This window comes from Orbicella franksi, chromosome 9, assembly GCF_964199315.1.
Source record: "Orbicella franksi chromosome 9, jaOrbFran1.1, whole genome shotgun sequence".
NCBI classification, from domain to species: Eukaryota; Metazoa; Cnidaria; class Anthozoa; order Scleractinia; family Merulinidae; genus Orbicella; species Orbicella franksi.
Window position 1 is genome coordinate 4,998,385 of NC_138153.1, and position 18,663 is coordinate 5,017,047.

The 18,663-nt window shown below is 40.8% G+C and overlaps 2 protein-coding genes across 2 annotated transcripts in view; both read left to right on the top strand.

Moving 5' to 3' along the window:
• Window positions 1-18,663, top strand: part of LOC145497279 (acid ceramidase-like) — a 41,232-nt gene that overhangs the window by 10,902 nt on the left and 11,667 nt on the right. The window lies entirely within an intron of this gene.
• LOC145498132 (uncharacterized) lies at window positions 9,929-13,619 on the top strand. Its single transcript, XM_081478013.1, has 4 exons — window positions 9,929-10,466; window positions 10,555-11,132; window positions 12,242-12,363; window positions 12,467-13,619. Exons 1-4 carry the CDS (start codon window positions 9,941-9,943, stop codon window positions 12,840-12,842), a joined length of 1,602 nt encoding a protein of 533 aa, XP_081334139.1. The 5' UTR covers window positions 9,929-9,940; the 3' UTR covers window positions 12,843-13,619.

Here is an 18,663-nt window from a genome sequence, read left to right on the forward strand (position 1 = left end):
GTATTGCTATTAGACAATAACATTTTGAGCTCGAGATTTCTATTGCGTGATAGTTGACGAGGGCGCAGAGCGTTTGAAGAGGCTGTCAAGTTAGATATCAGCGATTTAATTCGCCGGTAATCCAGCGGCAATGACATTGTGCGCCAGAAGAGAGCTGTGACGACTATTCGTTTGCGATTTGCGCTTGCGTTCTAATTTGGGAACGCGAGGACCGTACAAAATCGTTTAAGAGACGCATAGAATCAACAAAAGCGAACATCTCTCTGTGCGAAATTGCAAGACGCAAGAGATAAACAAAAGAAGCGAATTACGAGTCCGTGATGAGATTGCCACGAAAATTGTTTCTGCTCAACAAATCAGTGGTAGACATAATTATTCCAATTGGCCTATAACAGTTTACGGATCGTTGACTTGTTTTAAATTCGCGTTTTTGAAGATAATTCCTTCGCGTTATAAGTTTTTAAAATAATGTTAAAAAATCAGATAAAGTAGTAGTCTTGAATTTGACGTGAAAAATATCTTGGACAAAGTCGGCCCTTCAAGGTCTATAGTGACCTTAACTGTAACTAATGAGAACTAAAGAACTGAGAGCTAACTAAAGAACTGAGAACAAACTAAAGAAATCTCAATCGAACTTTTGATCCCCAAATTCTTAATTTTTTTGTAAAATTGGTATCGAAAATCAATGACAAGTTTTTTTAGGCTCGAGTTACTTTAGTGGAACACGTGTTTTTCGTATTTAAGACCACATTACATATGGCTTTCTTCAAGCGAAATTTATTTACTAACGTAATCGAACGGTAGAATGTAATCGATTTCGTGCGATTCTCTAAGCAAACAATGTGTTCGGTTTCCTTCGATTGACTAAGCCGAAATAAAATCGGTACGTGTATTAGGAGCTCTTTTGGCTAAAACCCCGGGGCTAAACCCAAATTTCTTTACATTTATTTTGCCCTCTGTTGTCTTCTATTAAATTCTACTTAGCACCGAGGTACATTGTATAACTCTTTTAGTGACGGCCGTTGTCCGCGTAGTTTGTTTGTCGGCATAGTCAAAACAGCCTTTTACTGTAAGTGTGATTCCAAGTCATTGAACTATAACAAACTTTTAACACGTGTATCCCCTTACTAATGAAAACTCGAGGTCATTATTTCCGACATACAGCGAACTACGAATTAGTTAATGCTTGCATATCGCGTTCAACGCCGGACTGATCAGCTTCTTTTTACTATACATACTATAGAATCACCTCAACATACCTATGTAATGTGCCTCAATTTCTTCATCCAAGGAGTTTGCCTTTGGGGCTTTTTCAGGGGATGGCAATTCCACTCCTTCTGGCATTTGGGTAGGTTGCTTTCTCTTTCTGCCTCCCTTTTTCTTCTTGGCTGGGGTTTTCTGGCCAGTGGCTTCGACAGCTATCTCTTCTTCGTCCCCAGATATGTGCGGTGTTTCCTCGCTCACCGTAACGCCGTCCGGGGTTCCACTCGCCGATGCCATAACGATTGTGCTGCGGGTCGATTTGAACTTCCCAACGAAATCTTTGGCTGTAGACACGCCAGAGAACTTCCGACAAAAGTCGTTTTTGTCAGCATTGAACTTCGTTATATTTAATTGGAGATCAAATTTACCACTCGGGGACACCATATCCTTAAATGTAATCTGTCATATTGAAGAAGAATTGTTAGTTGTTGGAGGGCATCGATCAGACCCTGGACATTAAAGGGTTTTTTTTCTTTACTTGTACTGTTCGCCACGAAGCGGGAATTTTAAGCGTTTCACAACTGTTCGAAACTGTGAGTGGCGAAGCGCGATCTATAAGCAGGCACAGACTGGCGATTTTTGTTCGTTCGCCGTTGCCATTTTTGCGCTCAGAAGAGCAAACCGTTTGGCGCCCAGGGTACATCAAACGTTCTTCAAACCTTCGCACAACTAATCATTTGATTAAAAGGACGAATGGATTGAGTCTTTTGCCTTTCGGAAACCAAAAGCAAACTGTTAAGAATTCCTTCGCATTTAAATTGTGCTTCTGCTAGATAATAAGTACCTATGACAAGCAAACAATAGCCTACCACAATGTTTTGATTATTTCTCGCGTTTGCCTCTTTCACTTCTATGACCTCTTCCATTAAGTTTCCCAGGCGGTTTTTAACCCGTTGGTCATTAACTTTCACGAAAACTCCGTCATCATTGGTTTTAAAAAACCAGGATCCGGCCACAACTTGCTCCACCATGATTGAATGAATGTCGTACTCCACGCGCAGCATCAACAGAATGATGAAATAAGTTACTGGTGACAGTTAATCTGATGGATTCCAGTCTTTTCCAGGACAATGGTTTTACTTATAACGGATGTGTCACTAAACAACACTCATTGACAAGATTTCACTCACGCCTGGGTAATTGCGGCGGTCTGAATCAAGTGAGCTGCTCTTGTTGGTCCCGCATTGATCTATTCATTGTAGAATAGTCCGTGACAATTTCACGGTGAAAATTTACCGAAATAAAAAATATATATATTGGAAACAACTGCTATAAGTTGGCCGCGAAGAGTCAGGAGGAGGTAATTGTAAAAGGCTATTGTATTTCACACTTGGGTGTGAATTACTTGTGTGTGAATTACCCCATTGTGCCGCAATGTGGCATCTGAATTCACTGAAACCGCCGATACAAATGTGTATGATGCCTTTATCAAGACTTCGTTCAGGTTCACCATCCATTGAAATTATGACCTATGTATGTCTCGAGCCGAGGATTTCTTACCCGCAGAAGCAACAGTTGAAGTATCATTGAATAAAATGGTTTATCAACAGTTCTTATCAGTTATTAAGTATTAACTGGAAAAGGCTGAAATTACAAACTACAGGACTTGCTTGTTGCTGAAAGACGAAAAAGTTCAACCCCAACGTAGAAAATGTAAACAAAACAATCGGAAGGGAGAGGATCCGAATGATAACTCACACCAAAGTGCTCCGTAGACTTTTTCTTTACCGATTACCGCGAAAAGTTTTAGTCGTTTTTCTAGTCGTGAACCGTGGATACCCGAACGTAGAAATGACAACTGTTTAAAAAGGAATCAGACTACGCAAATTTGTCAACCACTTAGACGTCAAAGTGATATATAAAAGACCAATATCGATTTTCCGACGTATCGACTTTCCGCAATAATGCCTTAACGTACAATACTTCGACTTTTCTTCGACTGATACTCGTTGTAGTCTGCACACGTGTAACCATAAATGCTTGTAGGTGTTTCAAAGGAAGGGCTAGGTGTTCCAGGAAATTTGTAAAGACTGCACAAGTGTCAAGAAAACAACTTTCAGTTATCTTAATTTTCGTGGGTAAAAAAACTTTTAAAACAAAAACTTAATAAAAGAAATTGACAGTTAACTGTGATGAAAATTTGTGTTCAAAGCTAGTGTCCCGTAGCGTTTCTTCGAGACAAAGTGACTTCTCAGAGACCTTTTCTCGTACGTGATAATGCTAAGGCCAGATTCCTGTCTTCGTATTTAGGATGCGAACGGAACTTTCAGCGCGATGCACAGAGTAAAAGGTCTGATTAATCCCTTGGACTGGAGGAAACGCTCCATCGGTCTAGCGATTCACAGGGCCTTGATCTGTGAATGATCATGAATAACTTTGAGTGCTATAAAGTTTTCCATTTAAAACTTTTTTGAAGAAACGAACGAGTTTACATGATTTTGGTAGAGATAAGTTAACAGCCCGACTGGAAAAGGTAACTGAACATAAATTTCCTTGAAGGCAAGCACAAAGCATGCGCAGTTGCTTTCGGACTGCCAGTGATAACCACAATGACGGAAAACCACTAGGCGTTGCAAATAAATAGACTTTGTGACACATGTTCAGTACAAGATCGGTGAGAGGCCTCTTAGGAGGGTTCCAAGGTTTGCATCAATACGCGGCAGCGTCTAGAGGGTTTGGGTCTCGGTGCAAGTCCTCCCATGCAACTGATCCTAGGGCATTCCTCACTCAAGCTTTGCGAAATTGGTGAGTTGCGACACCACGTAGGTCGGTGAGATATCGGGGAAGTGTTCGCATTTTTATTTATGCCACTACGTGAACTGAATAATTAATATTGGTTTTGGGGGGGGGGGGGGATAGATTATTATAGGAGATAAACGCTCGTGTCATATTAGGTATTTGAAATCAACGCGACTTAAGTTAACGCGAAATAAAGGAAAAAGGAAGTTACGCGATTTATTGCACAGATGAACAGAGTTTCTTAGTGCGGGCGTAGTGTCCATATACGCACTTACGCCCGTGCGTACAGCTGAAATCTGAAAAAATATTTCTCCTATTCCCTGAAAACATTTTTTAAAGTTACCATAAAAATCGGACCGATTTTTAAATTTGGAATAGCTGTCTGTGTGTGTAAGTCTCTCCAGTATCTTTTCTTAAAAGCCATTGATGACCTCTACAGCGACTACAGCAGTGACATGCAGATCTCTGAGGGCGACTTCGAAGCCGAGATCACACGATGGAGGCAAAAGAAGAGTGGAATAGATCCAAATGTGAACCAAACGACTTTGGTTGACACCCTTGATCTTGCCAACCTTGAATTCTATCCCGGAGTATATGTTGCTGTCATAACGTTCATGTTGACGTATCCTGTGTCAACTTGCACTGCTGAGCGTAGCTTCAGCAATATGAAGAGTTTAAAAACCCCTTTACGAACACCATGACAGACGGGAAATTAAACTCTTTAGCAATTCTGCACATTCACAAACACAAGGACATTGACAATGATGATGTTAGAACAGAGTTTGCCCGTATGAAGGGTAGACATCTTGCCCTTTGCTTGTAAACCCTCTGTTTATACGGTTGTTTTACCACCTGTTTGTGTTGTAGCCTGCCGAAAACTCTAGAGATGGTGGAAATAAACAACTAACATTACTGCATTTTCCCTCGCATTTCTTTTTTTGGAAATGTCACTCGGAAATTGTAGGAAATGGCGTGTCCGAGACCCCAGATTTCAATTTTTTTCAGAGGGAGCATGCCCCCCTCCCCCCCCCCCCCCTATAAGCTCCTTGAATGGCGCGCCTTCGGCGTACACGTTCAAAATCTCACACCATGCCCCTGCAAAAGATTGGAACTTATAACCTGTTCTTATTATATCAGTCGTAATTCTTAGGTGCTGGACAGAGACCCATGGATTGGTCCTTGCCAGCTATCCTCGGTATATCAGTCTTATCCGTTCCTTACCGGACAAGGGCTCATAGATAAGACCTTATCGGGTATTCTTAGTATGTCGGTCGTTTCTCTTCAGTACCGTTCAGGAAAGACAGCAACAGTCATGAAAGAAATGAGAAGGTACAAACTGAGCATTCTCGGACTCAGCGAGGTAAGGTGGACAGGTTTCGGAGAAGTGAAGACAACCACGGGAGAGACAATCATCTACTCTGGACGTGACGAAGGACACACCGCAGTGGTGTCGCCCTGGCAATGAACGAGGAGACAAGGAAGTGCATGATGAAATGGAATCCCATCACAGACAGGATCATCAGCGTACGGTTTTTCTCCAAGTATGCGAAGATGACAGTAATTCAGATCTACAGCCCCACGAATGACGCTAGCGATGAGGACAAGGATACATTCTATGAGTTGCTCCAAAAGGAGATCGATGCCACGCCACTCCACGACCTACTGATCGTGCTAGGAGATGCAAATGCTGGGAAGGCACCATGGGTAACGAAGGACTGGGCATTATGAATGATAATGGCCTTCGATTTGCATGTCTTTGCGCTGAGAACAGTCTTGTCATTGGAAACACTTGTTTCCAGCACGAAGACATCCACAAGTATACGTGGACGTCACCAAATGGCCATGACAGCAATCAGATCGACCATGTGGCGATCCGAAGAAGATTCAGGAGACCGCTACTGGATGTCAGAACACAGCGAGGAGTAGACGCAGCAAGTGACCATCACCTTGTCCGATGCAAGATACGCCTGAAGCTGGCAAGGAACAGAAAGAAACAAATTTCAAGGACCATCTGTGACACTGCAAAGCTAAAAAATCCTTTGCCCAAGCGGAGCTTGAGCATAGCCCTGAAGAATCGTTTTGAAGCTCTAAACAATGATCACCAAAGTGTAGATGATGCATGGACAGGGTACAAAGACATCATCGCACGACGGCGACTGAAACACTTGGACAAAGAGCAAGGTCCCGTAAGGACTGATTGAAACCCTCCACCTGGAACTTTATCGAAGAATGACGTAAGCTAAAACAGAGCATTTTGAACTACCGCTCGGAACGAATGAGGGAAAACAGACAGCGGATGTACGAAACGAAAGACCAGGAAGTGAAAAAGAGAGCATGGACAGACAAGAGGAGGGCCTTGGAAAGAGACGCGGAAGAGACGAAAAGGGCAGCGCACCAAAACAATCTGAAATAGCTCTACACGAAAACGAAGCTACTAAGTGGGTGCCTCAAGAAGCCAAGCACTGGAATACGGACGAAAGATGGTAAAGTCATCACCACAGAGGAAGAAGTACTTGAAAGGTGAAAAGAGCACTTCTATGAAATCTTGAATGTGGGCTGTGAAGAAACTGATCTCCCTGAAGGGTGTCAGCTCGGTGACTGCGATGATCCCATAGAGATGGACACTGGCCCCTTTACAATCCTAGAACTGAGACAAGTCATATCTCTGTTGAAGAACGGTAAAGCACCCGGTGTGGATAACATTAGTGCAGAAATGCTAAAAGCCAGCCCTCCAATTGCCCTGGACCAGCTTCTTCGAACATCAGATTGGTTTCCTGTAGAGACAGGAGTCAAGCAGGGCTGTGTTATGTCAGGTTTTCTCTTCAACATCATCATCGATTGGGTAATGAGGAACATCACCAATGCAAGGAGAGGCCTGTGGTGGAAGTTCACCACGGTCTTAGAGGACCTAGACTATGCACATGACATAGCCCTTCTTTCCAGCCGGCACAAAGATCTTCAAGAGACGTTCAGCCGCCTCCATCATGTCTCAAGGTATACCGGACTCTGTATCAACACCACCAAGACAAAGGTGCTACGAACAAACGCCAAGGTCACCAACACAATTTCCATTGATGGCTTAGAAGTTGAAGACGTGAACTCCTTCATTTACCTAGGTGCCATGGTCCATGGAGCTGGTGGGTCACATGAAGACATCTCAGGCAGGCTCTCAATCGGAAGAAAAGCATATGCCACTCTAAATCCTGTCTGGAGGTCTAGGACATACAGCAAGCACACCAAGCTGAGAATCTTCAAGAGCTGCGTGATCTCTACTCTCCTGTATGGCGCTGAGATGTGGAGAGTTACATCAACTGACATGGAGCGCCTGGATGTCTTCCATCGAAAACGCCTAAGAAGAATCCTTGGCATATTTTGGCCATACACCATCTCCAACCGTGAGCTCTATGAAAGAGCTAGAGAGGGTCCCGTCTCAGAAACCTTGAAGGTCAGACGATAGAGATGGATCGGTCACGTTTTGAGGAGAGAGAAAGATAACAATTGCAGAGTTGCGCTCACCTGGACCCCTGAAGGCAAGAGAAGGCCCGGCAGACCAAAGATCACTCGGAGGAGAACCATTGAAGCCGAAAGGAAAGATCTAGGATGGACAAGCTGGCATGGGGTTGAGCGGGAAGCTCAAGACTGTGATGGATGGCACCTGTTGTTACGTGGCCTTATGCTTCACTCACGAAGGAGCGAAGCGGATGAGTGAGTGAGTTCAGGAAAGCATTGATTGTACCTTATCAGCTTTTCTTTAAACCTATGGGTGATATTTGGGTCCTACCGAGTATGATTTGTCTTACTAAGAAAGGCTTCATGAGCAGCTCTCGTTCCGTCTATGGGCCATCGTTCTACCCTTTGGAACATAAACACGTTTTTTAATTATCAGGGAGTTAGGGTACCTGTCCAGGTGTATTAGAGACAGTAATATTGAACTCGGTTCGTAATACAAAGATTTAGCGCAAAATTGTAGAACTGGCGCGTAGCTGCACTTTAACTGCAAAAGGCGGCTAGGAGTATCGCTACGACCTCGTCCATCGCGGGTAACCATTTGCCCTACCCATGTACTCCAAGAACTCTGGTATAAGGCAAGAGATATACTTCGATAACAATTCAGAAATCAGAAAAATGATCAAGACGTCGCTCAAAGAAGGCGGTATTAACACATGGCATACATGTCATAAGGCACACTAAATATACAAGAATCCAAAAATTCTTTACGTTAGTATTCAAATTAATCGCTAAGACATTACTTAGTATTCAATTATATAGTTTTTTAAGTTCAAGGCCTAGAAATAAACCCTCCTTTTTATGAAGACGCTGCAAGAAAACTTCTCTATTGAAAGGAAATGCGGAGCGATTACACTTAAACTAATGTATTACCGATAGCTGAGTGTTTCATTTTTTTTTTTTTGGAAATCTACCAGCTTATTGCTGTGATTTTTTTATTATTATTATCTTGATGTAATGCCGAAACCGTCCTACCTGAATGGTTTTCGGGACGTTTTGAAATCATAATAAAGACTGAACTTGTTCGAATTGGAGGGATCAAACTTATATTTGGTATCGTTCTACCAATACCACTGTAATCATGTATGTATATGTATCGTACCCACTTATACTGAAAAATTGTTTTTCTCTTAGAAAGATATATGCCCGAACCTTGTGACTCGCGAAGCGTCTGTCCTTAATTCTACGCATTTTTTTCACGTTTATTTCAGATTCTGGTACTAACAACAGTCACTCTAAAACACACCCTTTTGCGGTCTAGTACTCAGTAAAAGTGCTTAAAGATTTTATTCCTTTCAAAATTCAAGTTAGTGGCAAATTGGAAGTTTACGCACGCTATCTAAGGTTCTTTTATATGGTCAGGTCTACTTTACATCGTCAGGTCTACTGAAAAGAAAAAACGCAATTAACACACCTGCGTGGGCTGCCACGTGCTGTAAGCAAGCGTGATTTTACATGGCCTCACACAATACCATCTTTTATTTAAGTGAGCACCCTGTATAACGATTATTAATGGTATTATTATCGTTACAGTTATTGTTGTTACTATGATTGTTGTTGTTGTGATTGTTATCGTTTTTGTATTTCATTTTAACAAAAGCGGTCTGCGTTTTTTTAATCAAAGGAGAACTACCAAGAACCTGTGGACACATTGGCTGGATTTATTCTACAGACGGATCATCCGTCAGGGATGAACTTGCGCAAAGAACGATAGTTCGTTTGATAATTCGTCTGTGTATAAATACGGGCAAACGGACGGATTATCCACGAAAGTTCGTGGGTCAAGACGAACTATCACAATAAATATTCGTCTGGACCGATGATCCGTCTGTTTGCCCGTATTTATACACAGATGAATTATCGGACGAACTATCGTTCCTTACCCAAGTTCATCCCAGACGGATGATCCGTCTGCAGTATAAATCCGGCCAATGTTTATTTTGTTTTTGCACTAACGATAATATGCACGCATTTATTTTGACGCAGAATGTAATGTACATGTACATTCACTCGCAACCATTTGGGCGCCGAAAATGGATGATCCCGATGGACGGCCGAACAATAGAACTACTTAATCAATTACTTTGTTACACGCTTTTTACACGCATGTAATTTTTAAAAAGGTATCCTCGCGATGACGATAACTGTGCACTAGCGTTGAAATTGTCAACGCTAACGCTCATAATATATTTTTCTTTCTAATGAAATGTCCCGGGAGGACCAAGAGAAGTCTGCGAGAGCATCCGGTTTCCTAACCTAACAGCGTGTAGCGTATTAATTCGGGCGCGCGCTGCGCAGTGCCAACATGTTCTCATCTGTCATCGGGCTTTGTAATCAAAGGTTATACCGACAAATAAATGCATGAAACTTCAAATGTTTTCTGTTATTTGGAAGCGATCAATCAGTTGGGCATGTAATGCAAACACTCGCTATGGCTGGACGACTAAATAATTTCGGTTTATTTTCTGAGACGGACAGTGATGAAGAAACTTTTGAAGGTTTCAATGTCCGTGACACAAGGCGCTACTCTCAATTGGCGAGTGAAGCTAACTTGTTCACGTCTACGCCAGTTCCAAAGAGGAAACGCACAGCGAATGACACGAGTTCATCTGACATCTCGTTTGGTGACAGCGACGAGCCAAGTTTATCTCCAGTTCAACTTGTACCAAAGAAGGAAGACTACGATTCGTCTAGTGATTCGTTAGAAGGAGAAGTTGCCGAACGCACCTTTTCATACAGTTTCTCCCGCAGCTCAACGTCTTTTCCGGAAGTCGTCAATGCCGACAATACTGAGGAAGAAAGCCCGAGCAGCGTCGAGGGTGAGATTAAAAGCGAACATTTATCGGATACTGCATCGCAGAAAAGCAGAAATCAAATTCTGCCGGTCAGCGTTTCATTTGCAAGGGATGGATCCAAAGGGCCATCGGAAGCAAACACAGAAAACATCAGGAGAAGAGGTGGGTGACATGATCTGTTTGGAAAATCGTGGAAAGGTTACTGTTGATATTAATATCTCTCCTCATCTTGTTGATTTAATACCTGTAGGCAAACATCGATCGACGGTGTTGAAACCAGAAAACCTGCCCCAGGGAAATTGTTGTGCGGAGAATCAATGTCTCCAAAAAGTGCTTTCCGTTGGGCAGATGAAAAAAGCGCGCGAGAACTTCTGCCAGGATAACAGCACGTACGAATCCCAAAGGCGCTACATCTTCAATTGGCTAGACCAGAACCAGCCAACTGTTGGTGAATTTGCGTACTACATAAGCGGACTTCGGGTGTGTTGGAATGCCTGGACAAAGGTGCTTGGAATCACTCAAAGGCGCTTTTTCCAACTCAAGAAGGAATATCTACTTGGCAGGCGCAGTAGTCAACACGGTGCATCTGTTATGTATCGGGACAGACTACAAACAGAGGCTGTTGTTAATTTTCTGGAGAAATATTTCTCCGAAAATTGCGACTATATGCCCAATTGTAGTGTGTGGCACTTAACGTCTTCGAGCCGAAAGAAAGAGGTCTTCGAGGAATTTACGGAAACTATGAAATCCACCGGTCAACCGACATCGAGTGAAAGCCTATTCAGAAGTATCTGGAACTCGCGCTTCCCGCACGTAAAGATTCCAAAGGTAAATGAAATAGATTGATGCATTATACCGCCCATATGTACAATTATATATCGCTTTTATCTCTCTCGCCTGTACTTTCATATATAAATTCAAAAATTTGGTTTCTGATCGAACTCAGCGCTCAACATATTTAATCATCTTGAGCCAATGTGAGAACAGTTTTTTCAAGGTGATGATATGATCAACGAATCCAAAATATTGTTTGTGTGTTACATGGATAGCCTGTTTAAGTATAAATCTCTAGGTGTTCTATCAGGAACACCGTTCTCTGATTGGTTACGCTACTCAACATCTATTCTGCTGTAGACAATGAGTAGCCTGGCAGTATGCGCTTGTTAACAAACTAGCGCCGGACCGCTTCTTTGCGTTTTCAAAGCGCCTGTGTTGAGGATTTGGGTAAATTTTTGAACGACGTGTAGATTTATACTAAAACAATTATATTATTCGCTTTCTACGCGTGTTGGTTGACTCGGGCTGCACTCTCGTCCACTATCACGCGATAGAAATCTCGAGTTCATAATCTACTTGTTAAGTGGTTAGCGCTATAGACCTCTTTAGCTTGGGCGATTTGTTTTCCCATTGCAGACCACGTGATGATACTTTCGGGAATTCCTGCTTTCAAGTTTTTAAATAGTCGCATGTATATGACTGTATAATTTTAAGATTGATAAATGAACAATTCTCTAGAGAATATCACGGGGTCTACAATGGGAAAACAAATCGCCCAAGCTAAAGAGGTCTATTGATTAGATTCCGACTTAATGTTTGCTCCGTGCGTATTTAAATAAACGATCGACTCATTTCGTGGCGTTAAAAATATCGTAACGATTCAAATTTCTCACCTTGCTTTTAATTAGTTATCACTGGTGTAGTGGTAAGGGAGGCATGTTGGCATGCCAGAGGTTCTGGGTTTGATATTGGGTGGTGACATAATACAATTTAATTCATTGTTTAAAAATTTCTAAGCGTCGCCAAAATAGCAACGACCGTTTACGAAAAGGAAAATCGCTACGGCGAGAGCACGAATATCCACTACCTTTTTGCATAAAATTTACATGGATTGTGTTTAACACTGAACTCGCGTGACATTAACTTTTTTTGTGTGTTAGGAAAATCGTTTCAGCAAATGCGACACTTGCTGCACTTTAAAAGATGAACTGAGGGGCACTACCAATCCTGTTAAGAAAGCGGGGATAGAAGAACGGAGAAAGGGACACATTGCATGGGTCAGGTAAGTCAGTAAAGTGTTTTAGTAAATAGTTAGTGGTAATAGGGTTAAACTAAATAAGTAAAAAGGTACACAACTGATGTAACGCCTGTGTCGAACTTTACAGGGAGGAGAGGAAGTCATATCTCAGCAGAGCTTCGCAAGCACACCATGAGCCACACAAGTATTTTTCAGTAGCAATTGATGGCATGGACACTACCAAAACAGAGTTGCCTTTCTCGAAGTCAAGGCACGGAACAAGTGAAAAAGCTTGGCATCTCAGGGTACACGTTGTGGGAGTGCTGATTCATGGGAGACATCCAATTTGCTTCCTTGACTACCACCAGTTTCCACACGATTCTAATCTCTTGTTGAACACCTTATTGCAGGTAAGTCGCCCCGCACACTGTCTAACCAGACAGAAATTAACAATGGCATGTGAACAGTTTCATTTTTATTTACGGTTTGGTTCACTCATGTGTCAGTTTTACAAGGTACAATAGAGTATTTTGACTTCACCCCAACTAAAATTCATATGGTAGATATTCAAGGTATCTTCCAGCGGACAATTTTAACCGGGAGACACCGGCGTGTACCGGCGCATTAAAAGAAGATCTGCTTCCGTTGAGAACTGTACACAGTGACATTGTAACACCGACAAAAAGCAATAGTAAAATGATATGTTCAGCCACTACCACTGAAAATAAACAAGTTTTACATTTACAAATCAAGGTATGTTACTAATTGGAAGGCGTTCCATTTAGACCCTATGGTTGCACCGACAGCTTCTTGCTGACTCCATCTTTATTCAACTGGACAACACCGCTAAGGAAAACAAGAATCAATACGTTTTCTGTTTCCTGGCCTACCTGGTTGAAACAGAAGTGTTTGACAGGGTAAGAATAAGGGAATTAACACTACACGTTCCAGTTTGTTCTTTTTGTTCACACAAATTTTGAACATTGAGTAAAAAAAGGAAATTTAAGCCGAGGACAATGTTTACTTTAAGATGTCTCAAGCGTCTGGAGTCCATTTTTTAATAAACCAATTAAACGGCGTTCTTTACCTTGAATATTTAGGGTAGCGGGAGGCTACAGTCGTAATGGCTACGTTGAGCTAATAATGGTAGATTGAGAGATTGTAGAAATAAAAAACATACCAAGCAACGTACTTTAAAAATTATTCCCTTCAGATTGAAATATCATTTCTTCCTGTTGGACACACGCATATCGACGTGGATCAGCTATTCTCAAGAATTTCAGTCGCCACGGAGAAATCAGGCTGCCTGACCCCTCAGGACCTTCTAAGGATAATCCGGCGTTGTTATAAACAGACACAAGGGGAGACCACAGAGGCAGGAGCACAACCACAGTACGCAACAATGAAACATTTGTATGCTGTGAGAGAGTGGTTACTCCCTCATATGAAACAATTACATGGACTGAACAGTTTCCATAGCTTTGTGATTAAACGAAATGATGATGGGAAAGCAGTCCTTTACTTTAAGGCATGGTGCACCACTAAGTGGGATTCTGAAGAGTTCGACCCTGTCCCACTTTTGAATAGTCTCCCTCAAGGGGTCCCTGAGTTAATTAAACCTAACTACGCTGCAGTAGAACTCGCCAAACTCCGAAGGATGGTAGATAAGTGCGTCACCAACGGTGTCTTCAGAAACGAGGAAAAGACGGAGTGGCTAAACTTTTTACAAAAGGAAGACGAATTGGCCAGTGCATACGAAGATGTGGAGGAATTAGTGTACAGACCTGGTGACGGTAAGTTTCATTTTACCACTATGCACTTCATTCATAATGATTCAATATCCAAATTAAATGTGAAACACAGTTTCTAAGAAAAAAACTTCCAAGCTAAAAACAGTTCCAATCTAAATGTTCATATGTTGAAAGACGAAAACATATCATCTGGCTTTGCCAGAAGGTCATAACCTATTACAAATCCATCAAACTGATCGGTTCTTCCAAGGATGGTGCATGCTTTGATCTTGAAAAGTGCCATTTTTGGTATTCTGGTGCAAATAATACCAAGTAAGAAACAATATTTTCTAGGTGTCATCAGTCCTCATTTTTTTTGTATAACTGTAGTATAGTTCTGAAATAAGCTAGCGCCATGAAATTAACTCACCGCATAGAGTTGGGTGTTAAGCGAAAGTCACAGCTTCACAATAACAGTCTATAATATACCTAAATGTCTGTATAGAAGGAGCTAAATATCACAAGACGGAGCTCGCATATCTGACCTGCAGTGATCAGCAGTGGATAGTCGATGAGATACGTGCTAGAAGACGCCCCGCACAAGATGCGAACTTGCAGCTGAGCGAAGTTCTGAAAAGAAGTGAGGCGTTCGAGCGTGGAGATGGCCTTCTTCCAGTAAGCAGAATTTAAAAATCTATATGGATAACCTAAGTGCTTTCTACGATGTCGCACGGTTGATTTTACAACGAAGAGTCAGGAGAACTATTACACCACTACATCGTGTTATGCGTTCTTAACGTATTTATGGGTACCGCCAAGTACACAACGTTTTTAATGAGAATCGCAAAGAGTGAAATGATAGTACGCAGACCCTATTGCTCAGGAATTAAACGCTAAATATGAGAAATGCTCTCTTTGGTTTTTGAAATGCCAATTTCAGCTTTCATAATACTTAATAATTCAGAGGATAATTAAGTAATTGTCACTTCAAAACTTTGTGTTAGGTGTATACAGGATCATACAGACGACCAGGCCAGGTTCAGAGACAAGTATTAAGAAACGAAAGTCGTGACAGTGTGGAAGAAGGAATGCTCATAGCAGTACAACTGGATGAGTATGCAGAGAGACCTCTGATCGCAAGGGTAGATACTGTCACAGGGGATAATTTGAGCATCACCTGGATGTATGGTCACTGGACCACCAATTGGTCGGTGTGTAAAAGACGGGTTGGCCACAGTTACGTCGAATGGAAAGAGGACATCCCCAAGTCGGCCGTTGTACTGTTCGATTTCCAGTTGACCCCAACTGGAAAACTGCGCAGTGCAACAGTACACGAGCTCAAACGAGTTTATGGGCTTGTGGGAAACGCAGACGCTGGGGAGAACGAGTAGTCTAGCCGATCTTCCTGGTTTGTTCACTTCAGCTGCGAACTTGATTAGCTAAAATCTTAGCAGAGACGTTTTCCCCGCCAAAATTCAAGTTTTTGTTGGCAGCAAGGCATTGGCATTTTAAAATATAGCTAGAAATATTCGACTTCAACAATTCAACGCTACCCATTCACTAATCGATGTCCATATTTCAAATTCAACCATGTGGTTCGCCTGCACGCGACATTCATATTTCAAAGCGACAACGCCTTGCTGCCTACAAAAGCTTGAATTTTGAGGGTTATACAACGCAAAAGGCGCAATTGGTGCCGGTCGTCACGTGACGGCCCTAAAATGGCTTACGCAAATTTAAAAGCTTTCAAGGCTTTGTTTCCGTTCACAACACAGAGAAAATAACCTCGAAACTATGTTTAAGAGGCTCCAAGAGGAAAATTATTGGGCAGAAAGTGAAAAAACCCTGCTGGTGAGGAATACCTTGAGAAATTTTCCTTCCTTCGATGGCCGTAAAGACATGACAATCAATGGGCTTTAACACAGATAGCGGGTTAAGCTTAATGCAGCTTTCAGGAATGGTAAAGTACAGTATTGCCTCGAAGTTGGACTCGTTTGATTTCAAGAATGTGAAAGCTACGGCCGATGAAATAACTGCAAAGCCGTTGGCAATAAGACTTACGCGTTAGGGTGAATACCTTGAACACGCTGAATGCAAGACCTTACGGCCATGGATCTTTCGTTGAGAATTCCGTGCTTTCAAGCGAACAGGAATTGCTATTCCACACGCGTACATGGCTAATCATAACGCGATATATTTCAACATTAAGAATCTAGTTGTTGACCATTGCACTTTTATTTAAGTGATGGCTCCTATAGGAGCCGTTAGTAAGTCTTTTCGTCGAGCTTTTTCTTTCGTATCATCTCTCATCTACAACATGGCCTGGAAACTTGATTTTCATGGATGGACGCGTTGCATGGAACTGCTGCTAAATGTAACATAAAATATTAGATATTGAGCTTTGCTACTTTCAGGGAACCCACTTGATGGCGCAAAAGTAAATCAACAAACCTAACCGTCCTGCATGTACAAATTGTAGCTTTAATTTTGTTTGGTCTTTTCAGTTTATTTTAGGACCGTTTTGTACAGTTTATTGTTTCCTATTTTTGATTGATCGATTCATTCATTTTTTAACGCGTTTGATCGCGCTATTGAGTGGGTCTCCTTAAAGTAAACAATGCCATACGTTGTTTAACTACATCACCTTAATTTTTTAAGTAGCTCTAAGTCTTGGCCTTACGTCTTTAGATAGAAAAGTATTTAATACGTGTATATTTAAGATTTCTTTGAAGACCTGGTTGTCTTTCATAAAATTTAATTACTTGTTTGTGGATGGAAGGGATTTCATCAATTTAATAGCGACTTGTTTGTGTAGTTAAAGGATTTTTTAAATTTAAGTCTTGTTTATGGAAGTGAAGTACTTCATAAATTTATGACTTGTTTGTATAGCTGAAGGATTTCATAAATTTGATTTGTTTGTAGAGCTGAAGGATTTCATAAATTTATAACTTGTTTGTAGAGCTGAAGGATTTCATAAATTTATGACTTGTTTGTAGAGCTGAAGGATTTCATAAATTTATGACTTGTTTGTAGAGCTGAAGGATGTCATAAATTTATGACTTGTTTGTAGCACTGCAGGATTTCATAAATTTATGACTTGTTTGTAGAGCTGAAGGATTTCATAAATTTATGACTTGTTTGTAGAGCTGAAGGATGTCATAAATTTATGACTTGTTTGTAGCACTGCAGGATTTCATAAATTTATGACTTGTTTGTAGAGCTGAAGGATGTCATAAATTTATGACTTGTTTGTAGCACTGCAGGATTTCATAAATTTATGACTTGTTTGTAGAGCTGAAGGATTTCATAAATTTATGACTTGTTTGTAGAGCTAAAGGATTTCATAAATTTATGACTTGTTTGTGGAGCTGAAGGATCTCATAAATTTATGACTTGTTGGTAGAGCTGAAGGATTTCATAAATTTATGACTCGTTTGCAGAGCTGAAGGATTTCATAAATTTATGACATGTTTGTAGAGCTGAAGGATTTCATAAATTTATGACTTGTTAGTAGAGCTGAAGGATTTCATAAATTTATGACTCGTTTGCAGAGCTGAAGGATTTCATAAATTTATGACTTGTTTGTGGAGCTGAAGGATTTCATAAATTTATGACTTGTTTGTGGAGCTGAGGGATTTCATAAATTTATGACATGTTTGTAGAGCTGAAGGGTTTCATAAACTTATGAAAGGCCAATCCTTGCCACTTCGGAGTATCTGATTTTAAATGTAACACAGTTCACTCAGTTTCTTGATTTCACTTCATTTGAATATAACTTGTTATACCCTCTTAAAGTGAATTGAACAAATTTGGTGAATCTTTAGCCTTGCGACCTTACATTAAGAATTTTTGATCAAGGGTTGTAATAATGTGGACATTTACTTGACTTGTTCCATGATATGTGCATCATGAATCCAAAAGTGAACATTTGACCTTTTAAGGTCTAATGTTTGTAGTGAAATTTGATTGATTCCTGGCTTGGAATATGCTTAAAATATACAGAAATTTTAACCCTGCATTAATAACACAGAAATGGACAAAAAAAGCAAAGACGTGTTGCTTAGTCATTTAAATTATTTGCAAAAATGGCCACTTCTAAAAGACCGAGAAATTGAAAAAAAATGACCGTTAAAAAAAAAATAAAAATTGGACATTAATGAGATAGTGATTTTTCTTAAGTGACCAAATAAATGTTTCAAAATTGAACCTTTCTAAAATACAAACATATTCAATTTAACATTGACTACTGTGCAATAGGTAAATTTTAATTTTTTCCTATGCATATTTGCCTAACTGTGGACAAATATGGAGTGGACTTCTTATACTGCAAAAATGTATTTTTACATTTATACTTGTTAATAGAAAAATGAAGCAGTTGCTATGGGATTTAAAATCTGAAATCTCGTGTTGCTAAAAGATTGCATTACTTGCTCACAAAGTTCTTGAGTACGTATCTGTTTCTGTGGGGGCACGCACTTGCTAGTTCATTTCGCTTGTTCAAAGTACACAAACTCTTCTTACAGATGATCACGAATTTTTCAAAAAGACATAAATTACATTTGTTAGTAATGTTGCTATAAGGTCTGCACTGCTTAATGATTCTCCACTTGATGGT

Excerpts from the sequence above, each read along its gene's own strand:
- LOC145498132 (XM_081478013.1), top strand. The coding sequence starts at position 9,941 with ATGGCTGGACGACTAAATAATTTCGGTTTATTTTCTGAGACGGACAGT. Across the intron at positions 10,467-10,554 it reads AGAAAACATCAGGAGAAGAG|GCAAACATCGATCGACGGTG; the intron begins GTGGGTGACATG and ends TAATACCTGTAG. Across the intron at positions 12,364-12,466 it reads GGACACATTGCATGGGTCAG|GGAGGAGAGGAAGTCATATC; the intron begins GTAAGTCAGTAA and ends CGAACTTTACAG.